This window comes from Leuresthes tenuis, unplaced genomic scaffold (assembly GCF_036924035.1).
Source record: "Leuresthes tenuis unplaced genomic scaffold, fLeuTen1.0.hap1 SCAF_22, whole genome shotgun sequence".
NCBI classification, from domain to species: domain Eukaryota; kingdom Metazoa; phylum Chordata; class Actinopteri; order Atheriniformes; family Atherinopsidae; genus Leuresthes; species Leuresthes tenuis.
Window position 1 is genome coordinate 7,450,135 of NW_027325376.1, and position 19,636 is coordinate 7,469,770.

General features: G+C 42.7%; 1 protein-coding gene across 2 annotated transcripts in view; it reads right to left on the minus strand.

The window, feature by feature from the left end:
- Nucleotides 1-1,956: 1,956 nt before the first annotated feature.
- Nucleotides 1,957-19,636, minus strand: part of LOC140281440 (regulator of G-protein signaling 12-like) — a 32,010-nt gene continuing 14,330 nt past the window's right edge. For both annotated transcript variants that reach the window (XM_072375870.1, XM_072375871.1), the window contains 15 exons: nucleotides 18,078-18,099; nucleotides 16,071-16,240; nucleotides 13,770-13,862; nucleotides 13,420-13,563; nucleotides 12,623-12,805; nucleotides 12,356-12,506; nucleotides 11,766-11,863; nucleotides 11,401-11,592; nucleotides 11,103-11,176; nucleotides 10,890-11,016; nucleotides 10,394-10,490; nucleotides 10,095-10,153; nucleotides 9,512-9,623; nucleotides 8,732-9,292; nucleotides 1,957-3,202 (listed from right to left, as the gene is read on the minus strand). In XM_072375870.1, coding sequence (XP_072231971.1) covers nucleotides 2,916-3,202; nucleotides 8,732-9,292; nucleotides 9,512-9,623; nucleotides 10,095-10,153; nucleotides 10,394-10,490; nucleotides 10,890-11,016; nucleotides 11,103-11,176; nucleotides 11,401-11,592; nucleotides 11,766-11,863; nucleotides 12,356-12,506; nucleotides 12,623-12,805; nucleotides 13,420-13,563; nucleotides 13,770-13,862; nucleotides 16,071-16,240; nucleotides 18,078-18,099 — 2,370 coding nt within the window. In that variant the 3' untranslated portion in view covers nucleotides 1,957-2,915. The remainder of the gene's footprint in view (nucleotides 3,203-8,731; nucleotides 9,293-9,511; nucleotides 9,624-10,094; nucleotides 10,154-10,393; nucleotides 10,491-10,889; nucleotides 11,017-11,102; nucleotides 11,177-11,400; nucleotides 11,593-11,765; nucleotides 11,864-12,355; nucleotides 12,507-12,622; nucleotides 12,806-13,419; nucleotides 13,564-13,769; nucleotides 13,863-16,070; nucleotides 16,241-18,077; nucleotides 18,100-19,636) is intronic.

Consider the following 19,636-nt stretch of genomic DNA (forward strand, 5'->3'; position numbering starts at 1 on the left):
ATTATGATTATTATATTTACGAGACTGGAAACGCAAAACTGAGACTGTCTTCAAAAAAGGACAGAGTAGATTCTGCTTCTTTAGGAAGCCTAGCTCCTCCAGTGTCTGCACCAAGAGGACCCCTGTGTTTGGGGTCTGCCCTGGAGCTGATTCTTCCAAGAAGTTTGTGCCAGTTGGTGATAATATTGGACAATACTGCACCTTGTACACAACGCAGTGATGAAACTACAAAGTGAGTTCAGGCAGAGGCTTCTTCAGCTCCATTGTAACACAGAATGATAAAGGAGGTTATTTCAGTCAGTAACCAAACAACAGCTTAAAATCACTGTTCAACATTATAATATCCATTTTAGAGTAGTAACATATTTCTAAACTACATAGTGCTGATAATATATTTGTCTTTACTTGCAAGTAAAACATTAAAACAGGAGTTTTTTGTGTGATAATGATCCTTCTTTGCAGTATTAAAAGTTCTACTTTTGAAAATGTTTCTACTATAATATTCATGCAGTGATAGGTTGTCTATCACCCCCAAATTACAAAGTCCTTCCAGCTCCGAGCGCTCTGAAGCTGAGTTTGTGAGCAAAGATTCAGATGATGCTCTGAGCATTGTATGGCGTTTATGAACTCACCTGTTTGTGTAGTTTAGTTCTTTCCATTGGTGTGCTCCAGGCTGCCAACCTGCATAACACATCTCTGATAAAAAGAGAGCGGAGAGCTGCATTTCTCCACCTGTATGCAATGCAGATTTGCTGATTTTGCAGATTGTTTGTGTTTGTGCCCTCAAGCGCAAAGGACTGGTTACACTTGTGGGCACCTAGAATTGTCGGCATCTGTTGTGCAGTGGAACCACACTTTTGAATGTTTACTTCTCTCGGTCTACCTCAAGCGTATATGACTGCTGTATTTCTAAAACTTGAGCTACACAAGCAAACACATCTCTGGTTTACAAATGACTTGCTTTTTCTATATAAATATCCATCACCACATCCCCCACAGCTTCAATTCATTCAGTTAAGTATTATCTGATCATGTGTTGGCTAAGATTAATAAATTTAAAAAAAGAAGCCTAACTTAATGATATTCGACAACGCTGTTACAAACCAAGTGTGGGTAATGTTCCCTTTTTAGATTCACCCGTAACAGTTGAATCCTTTGTAAAATTGACCGTCGGCACACTAGTTACTGCTCGCCAAATATTTTCAACGTCAGGTCTTGAATTACACTTTGGCAGTTAACTGAATGTGGCTGAAAACAGATAATACAGGTGTGTTTAGCTTTCAAAGGTTAATGGCAGCCGACAACGTCATGCCACAGCTCTGCAGCTACCAGAAGATAGCCAGTGAAACAGAGGGTGAAAGCAGTCTAAAGGTTGTTGAGACGAGACTCTCGATAAAAGTCCATTATGAGAGGGAAGTTTAGGAAGGAGTCAATGTTCTTTTGATGAGCCCATTAAAGACACTATCTATGAAATAAGACAAGATCAAAAGTAATGAGTCCATCTAAACCTGTGAGTTTCATGTGTTGTCAGCATTCCAGCAGTGACATGCTGCTTCAAGACTAAATCCCCAGTCCTATAATCTAACCTCTAATTTTCGCCAGCTGTAATAATCTCTCTCCAGATGCTGAGCTAAAAATAACACAAACAAGAGGCTGCACAACGAATGAGCACGTCCACAAAAGTATCCAGTCCAAGCATGAGCATGAAGCAGCTCAAGGGGGAAAATTGTTAAACTAAGACTACTCTGTTAATATTTGACAGAACTAAGTAACCTAACAAATACAATTAAGCAGACAAATATGCCAAGATGGAGCACTAAGGACTGTGGATGTAAGACTTTGGGTTATAAACTACAAGAGAGAAGCTCTTCAAATCTTTTTTCAAAGCTGACTAGAGGTTATCTTGGAATGGTGAGGGCCTCCCTCTGAAACCCAACCACAAAAGTCAAGAGTCAGTTTGTTAGCAGCTATCAAAACCTTTTAATTATTCAAGAATCTGAATAACCACAGAAGCAGGAAATACAGACAATAAAGGTACCACCGTGTATTATCTGTAAAACACAGGACGAAGAAGAAGATAAAGAAGAAAAAGTCTAATATCCAAGGAAATTGTTGTCTGTTATATCCTGGAAAAAGTTGTGTCTGGCTTGTGGTCCTACAGTGGGTGCTACTTCCTAATAGGACAACAGCAGTTTGAAAACTATGTAAAACTCAAGCTTCACTTAAAGGTTGTTTTCAACTACATCTAACAGCCCTCCACGGCGGAAGACTAGCATGGACAGCGAGTGAGTGGAAACTCTGCAAATCAATATCTGATTAACCGTTAACACAAAGATTTACAAACCTTTTCCAGAGCTTTCATCTCCATCTCGTTGTTTTCCACAGAAGACTGGTGGAAATGTTGGCAAGAGGACACCGGGTTGAGATTTTTCTTTCAAGCTTTTTGATGTGTCTATATGTTGGTTTTTAATAGCTTCATTAATGGTTAATCCCATTTGGCTGGTATTCATTATTCAATAAGGTACTTTTTAGCTCATTCTTGCTGCCTACAGCATTAATTACAATTTCTGAGCGTTTTGTAATGCCTTCCTTCTCAGAAAGTGGTACCCAACAGTGAGTTTCACACTTGTTCTATGGTTATCTACAGTCTAACATGACTAATAATAAAATTGCATTTCACTTAATTATTAAATACAAAAAAACAAAAACACAGCACTGTTCCAAAATTACAACCAGCAATGAAACTTAGCAAGAGGGCGGCAGGATTTTCAACAAATATACCATGTATATCACCATAATATTGATTTTTTTCAGAGAGGAAATCGACAGCTTGTACATGCAGCCCATGGTTTGATTAGTACTCTTTCAGATTTCAGTGCCCTAAGGCTTAAAAAGTGCAGCAGTGGGGGTTCCCTTTAGACAATCGTGGCCTTGTACAGGTCCGTCTGGCAGTCTTTGCCCTCTGGAGGGTTGCGGCCATTCTGGGGCATGTTGGTGTTCCTCATTTTGGACTGGCACTGCCGCAGCTCGGCAACATAGCCCTGGAAACTCAGGCTCAGCTCAGAGTCCTCTCCCTGAGATGTTTCCAGTGCTCCTTCTTCTAGATGCACTCCCTCCACATCCATCACCTCCTGAACCGTCGGCTTAGCAGCTGCTCTGTAAGCGGGTGGCTTGGTGCTGCGGCGCGTTTCTGTTCTTCCCTCTGTTCACATGAGAAAATGAAAACAGATCAATAAATACATATTTTCTGTTATTTTTGACAATGGCTCAGGACAAATGTCAACATTTTTTGCAAGAATCACTGAATGGACATGGACCAGGGCCCCAAAGGGTAAAGAAACCCTGTTTTGAGTCAATTAAACCAGCTTAAAAAGGCACAAAAGAATCACAAAAAGACTAAAAGTAGATGAAAAGACACCAAGCAGCGATTAAGATACACCAAGCAACACCACTACCAAGACTCAATGGAGTCCACTACAAAAGTTACTTGGATATCCCCAGAATGAATAAGATGATAATTACAAAAAACGGGCAAAATCACCCAAAACACCTACAAAATGGTTCAGATCAGCCACAGAATAACCCAAAATGAGTAGTGAAGCCCAGACCATTGAAACAACTACAGAGACTAAAATGACTCAAAACAACAAGAGTTTAAAGACCACCACTGAAAATGAACACAAACAGGAATGAAGATTTTTTTATAGAAACAAAAACACCTTCCTCTGCCACACAGACACATGAAACACGGAAATGTCACCGGCATTTTCTTTGTTTAACAAATCTGTGCCGTTGGACTCAGTCTCCATCCATGCAAAGCCTGCATCACTGCAAGCTTGCACTCCTTGAGCTGCTTTGAAATGATTACACACAGATATAAGCAACATTAGCAGCTCGTCAGACTCCTTATATTTATCAGTCATTCTTTTTTTTTTTGTGGTTGTTGCTGCAGCTGGAAATCGAGAGCAAAGTTTGCAGACGGAGAAACAAAAACAATGAGCTAAAAGAGACTAAATGAGAACAATCCAACACATGAAATAGATGCAAACAACTCATACTTGGTCCTTTTCTTCTGAGTTATAATGGTACCGCATGGCCGGATGTTTGGCACGACAACATTAGATTTCAGATTGTTTCTGAAGATATAATCATGCGGGTGCGGATACATTATTTTTTGTAATGTCTTGAATGAACATGTTACATAGATGCATTTGATATCTTTGTGTAATCTGATGCGGTCAGGACAAACACGATGATATGACCACTTCTGCTCAAAGTCGCATAATTCGCCAAGTCATGGGAAAGAACTGAATGAAAGCTGGACAGCATGACTCATTGCGCTGATGTCAGCTGTGGTGTATTCAGACATCACTGTTTGTATTTTGTGTCCAATAATTCAGATGCATAACCTCATCAAAATGAGACATAATGATAAAGAAAAATGATTCACCAAAACCTCTGTTTTTATGCAAGTGCACTCGGGGAAGCCACAGTTTCTGTGACGGCGGCATCGCAGCGATGACGAGTCGGAGAGCGTGCACTGTGTGGCCCCACAGACTGTAAACACAGAGGACAGACTCACTCAAACACAGCACTTTAGCACAGAGATGCACCATTCTCTGCTGGCTGTGATTCATCTGTCCCACGCACAGGTAAACACAGGATTTGAGCCGCAACAGCTGACCTTCCGCAGATTCTCAGAAAGCCTAAGTCTTGCAACGAAGTAGGCGAATGACCATCACGAAGTTCTAACGTTTTGCAAAAGTTGTGAAAGAGGTTCAAATATATTACACCGAGATGTGTTTTGGGACAAAAAAAAAACCTTCTCAGCTTCTTGTAGCTGTTGCTAACTCAACATAAATATTTGTCAAAGGGTTTTCCACTCTGTGATGAATCAGTGTCGGCATGGACAGCTGTTAGATGACGCGTTTGAAGAATTGAGTGTGTTCGCGTCTTTAATCTTCCATTCATGCATCCCCCATCTAAACAATCGTTGCGTCAGTGATTCGCAATCTGAAGGCTGGAACTCCCCCCGGGGATCATAACACAGAGATAAGAGAGGTGGCAGTTTCAAGGAAAAACAAAGAATTTATTGCAATTTTTTTGCTTTGAAGCATATATATCTATAAACTTACACTTTAAACTTCATTATCAGGTCATTTGCCAACATCTTCCTCAACTTTAGGAAGAAAAAAAAAGAGATAGAAAAATGTTCTAGCTATTATATCAGAACTGTGCGACCAGCTTATCAATTCAAGCCCAGTTACAAGCCAGAAGGTTTGGGAACCACTGCTTCCCTCCCAAACTTAGAGGATTTACAGTCCAGTCTTGGCTTAAAGGCAAAAGATAAGAACATAGGACAACTTTGTGTTCATCTTGCCCCATCAGTGAGCCAGGATCTTACTAGAATAGGTCGGCTTTCCCACTATTTACCCATTCATCAGTCCCACTCATGTTTCCAGTGCTTGGGATCTCTGACTGTGCCGTGACATGTAGAAATGATGAGCAGTTTAACACGGCCATGCCTCCTGTGAAGAGTTGTCAGCAGCCATGGCAGCAGCAGGCTGCTGAGACAGATCAGCCAGGCTGGAACAGACCCAGATACAGTCCTCGCCCAGGCTCGCTGCCAAAGATCTGCACGGAGTCCTGCTCTGACCGCCAGATGGATAATAAGGCTGGCCCCGGATCAGCGGCTGTCGGCTTTGAGAGCCGACCCTGGGACACGAGGAGGAGGACCGTAAAAAGAGCCTGAGGGATATCGGAGCCATATGGTGCCTCAGGTGCTCGCTGCTGAAACAGAGACACTACAAACCACTTTTTGAAAGAAAAAAAAAAAAAAAAGCCTGGCCTTAAGATACGGCCCTAAATGCAGTGGTCAAAGCAACTGAGATCTGAGCGTGACTGCAGAGAAAAGAAGGAACCCACCATGGACTTGTCTAGTATTCCACAAAATATTACAAAATGTTCCAATGAAGAAAGAAGCTGCTCTCATTGTTGGGTTGATTAAATAGACCACAGAGTGTATCTCAGTGCCATACAAATGGAGTTTCACTGTGTGATGTGGCCCCCTACTGGACATCCTACTCCCTACAGAGAAGAGAAGAAGCTAATAAGCAATTACAGCTCTGCTTCTCTGAGGTCAGACCAGAGCCATTCAGGTTCTGGTTTTTTTCTGCCGGTCTAATCGGGGCCAATTTACACCTGACACACCAAGTCAAGCCATTTAAACCACAATTACAGCTGGATGCATTCAGAGGTGGAGAACCTGAGGAGCAACTGGTGTCAGGGATTTCCAGCTTTTACAGCAGGTGGAACTTTTGTTATTGATATTTGTTTTTCAAAGCATCCTGTAATCCTTTCAGCACATGTGCAACACTGGGGATATGGCTTTAGAGTAAGGTGTTATTGGAGGGGGGGGGGGGGGGGTCTATTCACTGCAAATATAAAGAAAAGCAGCAGAACTTTATGTATTTTCCAGATTTAGCCTCATGTCTGTGGAAGGGACAAGCAATTACTGTAATCTATTTCCTTGGAACAGCAGAGGGCGTCAGTCGAACATTAATACACAAACTGAAGAGGCACGTCTGCAATGTTGGGCAACAGAAAAAGTAAGAAAGTAAAAGAGGAGTAATGCTGTTGAACCACAACTGGTTCACTGAAACCATCTGAAATAAGTGGATGGGTGTTCATCTCTGGAACTTATCATAAAGCCCAATCAGCAGGACTCCCACACCAAAGGCAAACATAAGAGCTTAAAAAAAAGTCTGCAAAAAGTGGGAAAATGGAGGCGTGTTAACTTGTTGCATTTCCACTTTGCCCAGTACCGAGGTGGCTTTGCTGCATCATAGCCAAGTTTCTATTCTGGCAGGTGGGAGAAAAAGAGAGCGACAAACAGGCAGAGAGACAGTAGTGACAGTATCTATCTGTAGCACAGTCATCCTGTGGATAAGGTTACCATGGCGCCCGGTGGTGGGAAGAATCAGCCCGATGCACTTAGCAACCAGAAAAGAGGCTGTTCAAGAGCCGAAAGGCTTCGATCCTTCCTCGTCATCGTGTTACGTTAAAGAGTGGCTTTTAAGACAAGTCACGTCATGTTGGTGACTCCACAGCAAGGTGTTTTCAAGAGCAAGACTCCTCCCAAAGGGTGGGCTTTGTTGTTGGGGAAACACATCAAAAGTGATTACCTTCTTCTTTTAATCAAGTTCACAGTTTCATTTAAGCCCAAAATGACAAGATGTTAATTCAACATGGATCATCTGAACACATGGAGAGAGATTTTCTGAAGAAGAAGAACCACACAAAAAACATCTTCCCACTTTTCTGTATAACTTTCTGAAAAATACACACTGAAGGAGCGAAAAGGGTGACGTATGGGAAAGAAAACAGAAGATGAAAACCACCCGCAGAAGATGACCTTGCACTCCAAACACAATGCAGCAAGCGATGAAAAACAAGTTCAACAAAAGACAGACCCAACAGATCCACGACGTGAAGATAAAGCTGCACACAACACAAGCCCCATAAAAAAGGAAGGATAATACAACGAGCAAGTAGGCCAAGCAGCAACACTGAACAAACACAGCACTGAGCGATCTGAGCAGAAAACACGTCGAGGAGCGGCGCCGCCAAAAGAGCGCACACACAAAAGTACACAAAGGAGTGGGGACTGATGAGAGGAGAACGCCACGAGACAAAATAAGGCAGAGAGAAAGAAGAACAAGAAAAGGCATGTGGAGGCGGAGAGAGGGGGCTGGTGGGAGAGGAAACTGATCTAACAAATGTATAAAAGGACAGACGAGAGTGATTTCCAATTCTAACATTTATTAGATCTATTCAATCACAGGTACAGAGTTTATTGGCAGTGATTATCTACAACAGGCAGCTAAAGAGGAAGTGAATGAGCCAGAAAAAGAGTGACAGGCACTTCAACAATGTCACTTACACTAAGGAGCACTTGTCCTCCAATGGCTAATTATTTTCCCCAATGCTCAGATTGCTACAGCGTGAGCTGACAAAGTGTAAATGACTCAGAGCTTCTGAAGAATTGACAAAGACAAAAATAAAAGCTTTCTGAGATACGGACATTGTTGAACTGCTTTTAACTAGAGGTGGTGGGATGGAAGGCATACAGCGTTTGTTCTGTGATGACTGCTCAGTATTCGCAGGTCCAACCACTCTGAAGCGGTTTCGTAGCTCGCTCCATTGTTTGCACATGATGCTACTCTCATCACTTTCAATTGTGTATTTGTTTCTGAATTCTGATCTTCAGCACGACGTTGTGCGACTACAGCACTGTCAAATATTGATCGGGACTCTGTGTGCATTAGGCATGTGCTAACATAATCATCAGATCTGCAGTCAGTCACATTTGCATGCACTCAAAATGACAAAATAAACATGAAATATTTAACTGGAGTCAACAAATGCCAGTCACGTGATCAACTCAACACTTTGCGGCATTGGAAACAACACTAACAGAACAAAATATACACATCACTATTTACAAGTCAATCTGAGTGTAATCTTGATCAATCACACACACGTGCTTTACTGAGTTTAATAGAACAAATCAGGCAAATTGAGAAAGAGTCAGTATCAATTTGTCATTAAAGTGCGTCAGTCAGTATAGTTTTATCATGAAGGTGGTCTGATTCTGACCACAGAGAGCACACACATGCAGATACACACACACAAACACACGGATCACTGCTTTGTTACACTGTTGAGGTACCTGAACTGGACTTTCCCTCTCCACCTGCGTCTTGAGATTGGGAGCAGGGTGTTGGTGGGGTGAAGTTGGCCTCAGGGAGGCTGCTTTCGAAGGACAGCATGGGGGATGGAGATGGTGGCAGCAGAGTGCTGTTTGGACTGCTGATGTCGCCCTCACCCACAAGGGTCAGGTCAGAGTTGGCGTCCTCCTCCACTGTACGCAGGCTTGGCCGGGTGTCTGAGGGCCGTGGGATAGGGGACAGGTGGGTGCCGAAAGTTGTGTGGCGAGGGGGCAGCAGGCACCGCCTGCCTGCAGAGTGTCCGTTGGCACTGGAGCTGAGGGAGGAGTCCAGGCTCTCTGAACGTAGGCTGGAGGTGAGGCACCCCCGTGAGGAGACACCATTCTCTCGGCTCTGTTTCAGGGAGGTGGGGGTGGAGCAGGCCAGATCAGAGGAGACGGAGTAGGAGAAGGTGGGCGGAGTCAGGCGCAGGAAGTCAGGAAGCACCAGGTCTTCTTTGTTCAGGAGTCCACGTTGGTCATTGGCTCGGGTGCTCTGAGCTCGACTTAGCAGCTCAAAGAATTCTAGAAAACAGGTCAAATAAGTTTCCTCACTTAAACTTTTCAAGTAAATGGAAGACAAGCTTTAGTTGGATTTAACATGCAGCACAGCAGCCTCACACCTGACAGAAAAAACCTCCAGAATGGCCAAACACACGAGTTAGTCCTGACGCAAAGCAAAGCACTGAAATCCACCACAAGTTTTTAAAAAAAGAAAAAGAAAAAAGAAAAGTGGGGATTTACCTTCAGCTTCATCTATATTAATCTTTTTCTGTTTTCTCTTTTCTCCTGGGAGTGCTGAGTCTGGTCCACTTGCTCCCACACAAAAGTCCTTTGGTGTTGACCTCTCATCTCCCTGCAGATGCAACAATAACAATGCACTCTGTTAGGGGATGGAGGGGTGGGATGGGAGGGAGGTTCGTAAGGGGAAGGCTAAGCATGAGCTGCTAAGCACCTTACTGAGCAGTGTCCAGATTTATGGAGACCCCCGTGAGAAGATGAGCCTGGCCCATCTGTCAGCTGTGGGTCTTTACTGACTGTGATGGTATCTAAACTATGTACCGTTTGCCTATATATGGTGCAGTGCTTCAAAAGCAGGGAAAATATGAGCAACTGAGCCAGAAAGAGTTAAGAGTGAAGAATATAAAAAAAGAAAATAAAAACCAACTGACAGATTAGTACGGGTGAATGTTAATAGAGATTAATATGAGCCACATTTAAATGATAACCAACGTTGCAGAAGCAGCACAGCACAAGAAAAAGGAAAAGAACAACACATCAGGACTTTTTAGGAACATTTATTAGAAGAAGTGTTGAGAGTACTCACTGCTGTAGAATTACTCCTGGCTGGAGGGTGGCTTTTTAGCGAGGAAGACTTGGATTTATCTATTAGACAAAGAGAGCACATTAAAATTCATCAGGTGGATCAGAGGCAGCGAGAGTGGAAGAGGGTGCCTGAGACGTAAGGGATGTGTTATGCAAGACTTGAATATGTTCAATGACTGAGGTGGGCATTATTATATAGAAGTGGCAGCAAATTTTCTAAAACCTCATGTTTACAGGTTCCACTTTGGAAAACACCACCTTAAAATAGATTTTCGCGTAATAGTTGAAGTTGGTTTTTACCTTTCCCTGAACATGGGTCTGCTCGGTCCAACACAACTCGCAGACCATCCAGACTTGAAATGGGAGCACCCAAATCCAAAGACTCAGTCTCTCCGCTCTAGGACCAAACAAAGTAGCATCATCACCTCTCTGCATATGGCTGATATTTGAGTGCATGAGCCTGGGCTTAATTTATAAGCCATCTTTCAGCTCTGGTCTGGTCTATAATGCAGTTATAATGCCTGGAAACCAACAGGACTAAAATAAATCTGACAGGAGTTAAAAAGGGGGGGTAAGGAGTCAGCATGTTTGAGGAGTGTCGTCATTCTTAATTATAGCCCTGCTGCTCCATCTTCACAGGCTAGGCTGAGTCAGAGCGCTAAAAGGATGTGGTTGTCTCCCTGCCCTGACCATGATACTCCACCCTGTGGCACCGTCACATACTGCACAGGCTGCTGTCAGGACACACACGAGCTTAGAAAGCATTAAAGCATTGTAGTCACTGGAGATTACTTACTATTTTGGCCACAAGATCACTGAGATGGAGACCATATTTGGCCACCACGGGACGCAGGACCTCGGTGACTGGTTTGGTAGGTTTGGCTTTCAAGCCCACGGAGCGGTTAATGGGTACCAGGTCCAATCTAAGAGAAAACAAAGAGCGTACAGTAAGTTAATTTGACACCATTAGAAAGTATAAACAAGAAAGTAGGAATTGAACGGTTCATACCTAAACAAGGTGCGCTTTTCCAGTCTTAGGTCCCTTGAATTGAGGGTCATACAGTCCTGATCCAACACTAACGGCTGCAGGGAAAAAAGCAGGAAAAGCACATAAGCAACAAAGTACCAAACACATTGTTATATAGTTGCAGAGTAAAATATTTTTGGATTCACTTCACACCTGAGTTCACTTTAAGATCTAATGAGGTCACAATAAGAAGTTTAAATGGTAATTGCCTAATTAAGTTAGACTGATGTGTTGATTGTAAATGAAAACCGTTTTCTGCATCTGTTCCGGTGCTCCTTACCTTCTCTCCTCCCACCAGGAAAAGGTCGACAGCAGCAATGCTGACGCTGATGTTCTGACACAGATCTTGCAGGACTTCTCGAATGGAGGCACCGGGCCGAAGTGTGATAGAGGAGCAGGAGCTGTCAGGCAGCACCACGCTACAGTGTTTGGGCGCTCGCTCCCATCCTCCCAGTGAGTGGCGATTGTCACACTAAGGTCAGGAGAGCCACAAAAAGATTCAAATTAAACAGTTATTTTTGATTAAGTAATTCAAGTGCAAAAAAAGAGTGATTTAAACAAGTAGAACAAATATTCTGGGCTATTTTGATGGCTTCCCCAGACCCTGGACTGTGTTGCCATGGTGATCTGACCAGAGAATCTTACCTCAGTCTTGTTAGCAGAGCCAGAAGTGGGAATATCCAGACTGGCACTTGATGACAAGGATCCCTGGGACACTCTCCGTCCATTACTGCCCCAATAGTCTGCAAAACAAAACAAAGAAGCTGATGAGTTCATACAAATAAAAGACATTTACATGCTGCTCACACTAGCTGGCACAAAGTCTATCACAAAGACAGTGTCACGGTACAGCAAGATAAATGAGCTGTTTTAGATTTATAACGGTAGTTTGTTTTTAGAAAAGCTTGATTGGCAAAAGTGATGAATGAATATCATTAGTTGAAGGTTATTTAGTCTACATCTGCTACGACTTTGAATGCTAAATGAAGGATTAGGTTGCATCAAGCAACAAAGATATTATTTTAATTTTTTTCCTAACTGACATTTTTGAGACAAATGAAACCTCTAAAAAAAAAGAGTGATGTTTGTGTGATGTTTATACCACTGTAAGGTAGTTTGTAAATGTCTTCCTTGCAAGCACAGTGCCTCACAGTGATTTGGTGTCTTGTTAAATAGTATTCACGACTTAAAAAGCAGATCCTTAAAATCTGAGGGATACGGTCATTCATTCTCACCAAGATTAATGTCTCCAATGTCCTTCTTCTTTGGACCCTTCCCAAAGCTCCTGTTGCGGGACCACGAGAAGAAGATGCCACGTTTCTTGTCTGCACTCTCGTCCTTGCTGTCTTCATTCAGCGACCTTCCTGGTTTCTGCTTTCTGACTTCCTGCGGGTGGGGATGACAAAAATCTATCTTACTGTCGGTGTGAGCAGGTGTGGACACTGCCAACAATCCAATCCTCCATGCTCAGTCCTTGTAATGCAGTCAGACAGTAGGGGTACCTTTTTTGGAGTGGAGAGGGTGGAGCGGTCAGAGCTGGCACTGTGTTTTGAGGGCGCAGGACTGCAGGGTATCTGATAGGGGTCCGGCAGGGGCTGACCGTCCTCCTCAGCACGCAGACACTCATGGTAGAGGGAGGACTTGAGGAATCGTGAGTAACTATCAAACTTCATCAGGTTGAAGATCTGTAGATGTGGCGAAAGAGGGGTGGTGGGGGGGAAAATGGGCAGAGATATGAGGATAAAACGTAAAAGTGAGAATGGAAATAAGAGAAGATGGCATATTCTCACAAAGCAGTGAGATAGAAAATGAAAAAGAAGGAGAGGAACTACCGGTGTTGACCTAGGGTTGCAGTTAATGTTATGACAGAAGTCCTAACAGTTCACATTTAATCATGCTCACCTGCAGGCTGAAAATACACAGATCTCTGACTGAATGTCAATGGCTCTGTGTGTCTACTATGTGCTTGTTTCTCTGTGGGTGTGTGCCAGTTTGTGTTTATCTCTCTGCTAAAGCCTCAGAGCCCTTCTGTAAACAAACCCAGATGGCCACCAAAAAAAATATGCTTGTGCCAAGCGACTAAAGGCTAGACGAGAACAAAGCCCCCCCCACTGCACGCAGAATCCCTCCTTGATTAACACTGTCTAAAAAATGTTTTGATCTTCAGCTTGAACCACCGAATTACTCAAATAAGCGAAAACCTGTCTCTGTGATATATTTAAATGAGTTTTGAGGCACCACGTTATTTTGCAGCTTTTGGAATCCTAACAGATAAACTCAACAGCTGGGTTGCTGGTACCTGTAGCTGTTGGGTCTTGAACATGTCGGGCCGCGGGGAGGTGAGGACATCATCAGCCAGCTGGGCCTGGCTGTCGATGTTGACCGGCATGGTGGCCGTGCTGGACAGGAAGGTGTTGTAAATCTCTCCTGCTCTCTGGGATAGCTGCAGGAAGAGTCTTGGTGAGAAACTGTTGGAAATCGTGCGGCTCCATGTATGTTCAAAATGTGTTTCTCAAAATTTCTGAATCTGAAATCTCTTCATAACTGCACAAAGGGAAGATCCCTTCACCTCATATCCCATTCTATCACATGGGGTCACAACATAAATCATTTGCATAATAAAGTTGCTGCATCTGGAGACGCACTTACCTGCTTTTTATCTGTTGCAGCGACATGACTGAAGTATTCACAGGCCTGCCAGAACAAGATATTCTCGTCACTGAATTCTTTCTTCAGAAATTCCTGTGGAAGCAAACAAGAGGTTGAAGCTGGCAATCACTTTCTCAACTTACCAGTGCTGTTGCTTTTAAGACCATTAGTGAGAGCAGAAATTACTGGGTGTAATGTAACAAGACTGGTGTATTGTACGTGTAGGCACAGGATGGCGTGGGCGAGTGCAGCTGATCGGTGTGGAGGTAAGGTGAGGAGGGAGGTGGTTCTGCCAAGTCAGAACCTAATGTTGAGTTTTCTGAAAGGCTTGTGGGCTTAAATTAAAAGACATATACTCCATGTGGGAGGAAATAGTATGTGATATTACAGGAAAGTTGCCTCCTTAAAAGGATGACTTTTTATAAACTCTTCTGCAGTGGAACCAAATGCACAAACTAACCCTTAATTATTAGCACTCTATCAGAAATGCACATTAATGTGAATCATCTTTCTGCTGTCACAGGGACTATCAGCACACTTTCTTAGCTTTATGGAAGAATTCAGTTTCAGCGTGAATCATGGACATCTCATTTGTGGGCATAGATCGCTTATTGTGTGCACGACTAATGAGTACAGGTGGAGCATGTTTGTTAACTGAGAGTATGGATTTACAGACTGATCTTTGTTTTTCCTTTGTAGAGCGAAGTCATTATGATCGCTCTGCTCACAAAGGATATTCAGACCCTTCTGAAGTAAAAGCCTGAGGCAAAGTCATTTAGCGCAACAACGTGTTTTTACTCTTCGCTTTAGATAAAAGTGTCAGTCTAATCAAAGTAACATAAACTGCAACACCCACACAAAGATGCCACCTCTATGGTGCTGCAGCTTCCCACACACTGCAATTATAAGCACCTGATCCCACCGTTTTCAAGGAAACACTATCTGCTGAACCATCCCATTTGGTGCAGTGGAAAAACAAACTAGACATTTTTCCTTTGGCTGGTTTGAAGCAAAAATACTAGTCTGAGTAAAGTCGCCAGAGCGGGGCAGTGTAAGCTACGCTGCTTGTGGTTACAACTCAGTAGAAGAAGTAGTTCTCCAAACCACAAACAAACTTCAAGAAAGAAAAAGAAAAAACACCAACTGTTATGAATATCCAGAGTGGAAAATGGAGAGAACTGCTTTAATCTCTGAGAATATCAGAGATGTTATATCTTATCTGGGATGACAGCAGTCAGCCGAGTGCGTTTACTGCGCTGGGACCAGAAACAGCTGGTGAGGCTCTTCATTTCAATCTTTTCCAGGTCAGATATGTTTTGTTGAAGTGTTTCTATAACCCGCGATGCGCAGAAATTCTTCTTCAAAACTTAAAATAAAATAAAACAAAACACTTGAAGCAAGTGCATACATGTCTTTCCACATCAGTGGTTTTCATTCGCTTTACAACTTCTACACGTGAATCAAAAACAGCAGCAGAAACCCTGCCAGATAGAAGCTTGTTGGCGATGATTTGACCCTTTAGGTGCGAAAAGCTCAACTCATTTAGGAGCTTAAGAGTTCAAATATGTCCCCCAGGAGATGGTTAAGATAAAAATGGAGCTAAGAGGATGAATTATTAGCCTTAAAATTGAAGTGTCCTGGAGAAAAACTGTTGGCAACCCGCGGCTCCGGAGCCGCATGCGGCTCTTTCATCCTTAATGCTGCGGCTCCAAGTGACCTTCAGAAAATAAATTAAAAAGTATCCAATTGAAGTGTATTTTATCTGTGTTCGGGTTTTTTTTCATTGTAGTTCTGAATCTGAAGACTACTGTGATCTTGAAATGTTGAAATAAAATGATATTTTATTATTTTTTGTCGCTCAAAATATGCGTCACACTCTCCGAAAGCCGGTATATGCCTGCGAAAACGCTGTGCATTTATCAAGACTCTCAGCCCCAGGTAGGCCAAGTATGGGAGATGTAAGGAAAGAAAAATATCTGAAGAAAGCCCAAAGGCGAAGGAAAGCGCTTTCTAACAAGAACAAGCATGATATGTAACCATTACACTGCTCCCAAGTGCCAGAAATAGTGAAGTGATAATATAAATATTTATCTTTAAACAGATGGTTTTGCTTTCTAAATAAGGGTTTGATAAGAATCAGATTGAAAATAACAGGATCAATACAATCCTTAAGTATGAGCACTTACTCACACTGTTTTACATGCTAATCTAAAGCACCAAGAAGTTTAATGCCAGCAGCTTGACAACATTTTTGGTAACCTCAGAGGGAATTCGATCCAGTTAAACTTTTTCCCAACTCACCGAGAAGTAGCGCACGCCCACGGGGTCCTGGAGGAGCCGCTCAAAGCAAGTGGACCAGCTGGCCACGCGTTGCTCTGGACCCCCTCGATGGCTCCTCGCTCCTGGAAGACTGCCATTACTGTTCAAGCTGCTCTGACTGCAGCATCCCTGCAACTGTATTCCACTGTAGTCTGAGGAACGGGTAAACAAAAGGACAAAGGTTAAAGGATAACTCCAGCCAGAGGATATGTCAGAACCACTCTCCGGTGAGCCCTTTTACCTCTTCTAAATAATGCAGTGGAGCGCAAACTATACCCATATTTTTGTTCAATCAATCCTCCAGTTTTACCTTATCAAAGATGCCAAAAATATTCTTTTACTGAAGGCGCTCACAGGGGGTGAAATATCTGCTTTTTGTTTACTAGAGGAAAACAAATCTGGTTCAGGTTCTCGAGCTTCTTCCCTAATTCAATTAATATTCTTACTAAAATATGCGCAACAACGTCCCGAAGAGTACAAAGTTGGCAGCTTAAGGAGATTGTAGGAAGGGATGGACTTGTTCTAACTTTCCTGTGATAATGTGAAGTGGCAAAAGGTGCCCTAACACTGAGCTGAACACAAACTCAAAAAGAGAGCTAAAAAGTAGATCAACTCTATGCTACCTGTTGCTAAAGCAAGCTGGCGTCTATTATACAATGAGTGACGAGCAAAGTTAAGAGCACAGGGTAACTATACTTTAGTGAATCCCAAAAATAAACAGCAGATCTTTCTCACTTTGTAAGGGAGGAGGCAGCAGAAAGAACGCATGATAAAAGGAGAAGAAGAAGGGGGGGGGGGGGGGGGCTGATTACAGGGACACAAGGGGGAAGAGTGGGTGACGATACAGGAACTGGTGGTGAGCTAAAGTGGGGCCGCAGCCTTCACAGTACCTGCTATCATGGCAGCAGATGGCCACTTTAGAGCTGTGGGCAGACCAAGCAAGGAGTGCACAATAAAAACAAAAGGGTCACAGCAGCACTGGTTACAAATACATAGTCTTTGTCATTTTGTGGAGAGTCAACTGGTTGTCATGGGCAACTGGAGTTAACCGAGTTTATCTTTGCATCTGAGAACAGAAATGTTTGTTCAGTCGAGTAAGGAACAGTAGTGCATATCTTCACCCTGCCAATACGCCTGCACAAGCAGGAGGGATTTACAAACAGGTGTAGTGGAACTGGCTTTGAGAAATAAAAGCACTGTAAATAGTATCTGAGATCACAGCATGACTAAGATGGCCTCGGTGTGACCTTTCAAACCCACAGTATGTCTCAGTTCAAATGGAAAAGTAGGTGCACTGTAACTACACACAGCAGGCTTTATGTTGACTATAGTGAAAAACCGTGGGTTTGTTTTTAATTTCAGCACAGCCAAACAATGTGTTTCCATGTGTCAAGTTTTCTGAAAAGCCATTTGTTTGAACTTGGTTTAATGTATTAGGACTGATGCTTTGGGATCCGTGTTTACCGCACTGTTGGCTGCTCTGCTAATGAGATGGCAAAGGCCCATGTGTCTGATCCACATCAGCAGTAAAAAGAGCTGAGCTGATGTTAAAATAGATCTGTTAGTAAATGTCGTTAAAAGTGCTATGAAAGGTAAGATTAGCCAGCATACGCGGTAACCCCGACTGGAACCCAAAACACCAGCAACAAACATTCTTTGTTAATGAGGCATGCTGCCTAAAGTGCATACATCATCCTCATAAAAAGACATTTTATTAGACCATTTTACAACTACAAAATTCTATGTTGAGGTTAAAATGGGAAAAAAAAAAGGTAGACAAAGCATTGAAAGTCAGTTGAGATCAAAGAGCTTCACTTGGTTAGTGAAAGTGAATTTAAAGCTTTTAAGGAAAAGCTTTAAATTGCCGACATTGTTAAAACATGCTAACACAGTTTGAGATCCTTTCTTCATTAGAAGGGATTTTGTTTGTTTTATTTTACATCTCCCTTAAAGAAAAAAATTCTTATAAAACAAAGTGACTGTACTCACCACCGTCTGAAGAAGCCGCCGACTGGAAGAGAACAAAGAGAGACATGAGTGAGAGGCTGCCCTCATGACCTCCTGTGCTGAGACAAGAGACTGAACCCTGAGCTGGTGGCAGAGTTTTTTCAGACATTACACCAGCTGCTTTGAGGTGTGTGTCTTGAGAGTGTGTGAGTCTGTGCTGGGCTGGATCTTGGGACTTTACACAAGCCTATTAATTTAAGTGTGGGTGGACCCTTAGCCTCTACCACACACACAGCTGTTCGCACCTCCCCATCAGGCCCCTACTTTTATATTACCCTCACACGTACATTTACATCCTGATTATGAGCATTGCTGCAAACTGCAGTCACAATGATAAGAGCTCAGGAGGCAGTCTGCTTGAGAGGCCATCAGTCGCTGCAATCGTCCTCTTTTCACTCGCTAATTTAGGGAACGAGTGGTTCATGTGCATGTGCATGAGCCTATGTAGAAGGCAAACAGCCCAATAAAACCTCTCGAAGGCAGAGAAAGCCACACAGTGAACGTTCCATGCCTGGCGACGTGGAGCTGAGGTAAGCTGCTAAATTGATTACACAGTCGATGGAATATTTGATCAGAAGTTATTTCCACAATTTAATCACACATTTTTGCTCATATCCTTCAGGTGGAATGACAAATTTCTCCGGTTCCAACTTTTCAAATGTGTGTATTTTCTGTCTCCCTCAGTGTTTTATGATAATAAACTGTGTTCAAATAAAGAGCATGAAGCCGCAGCTTTTATCTTTACATCTTGTGGAGTTTTTAATCTGCAGATTCTCTTGCAACCCAACTGGATGTAGTCATAGAATAATGTGCAACAACACCACTCATGTCCAATCTTGTGATGCATCAAATAATATTTACTTCATATCATCAGAACTTTGAGGGCCAGGTCTCAACATTTAGTAAGACTGACTGAGAGAGATTTAAAACCCCAAACTGGCGCTGCTGTTGCAATTAGCGGTAAATGCAGGGAAGGATATATAGGGATTCAGTCCAAGCACATTTGCAAAACTGGTGCGTTGGAGGATTCATCTGAAAAGGAGACTATTTCCAGAAGAGTGTTTTCTGAGCTGCCACTTCAAAGTGTGAATATTAAAAGCTGATAATACGCATAAACAAGGCTCTTCTCTCCAGGCTTGGGTTTTGCTTTGAGCAGCACACATCGTTTTGTGCTTTAGTGTGCTTTCATATTATTGAAGTGTAGAGCTGATATGTCATCAAATGAAAAAAAGTAAAAAGAATAATAGCAATAACTTGTCGATGGGGCTATTTTTGACACTTAGTTTGACAGGTGACTCTGTTGAAAACCCACGTTTTTCTTTTTCAGTTAGTAGCTTTAAGCTTGATACATCTGCCTTAGATCAAGCTCAGTCATATTGTGGATTTAAACTCCTTTTGTAGTCTGATCTGGTCATCTGAAAGCGCGGAGGGTGGGTCATGTGCTCTGACATGACGTCCGATTCCATTTCGGGAGTGACCACATGTAAAAACTTTATCAGACACAGACCACTGAACCACTAATTGTCTGTCACAGCCTCCTA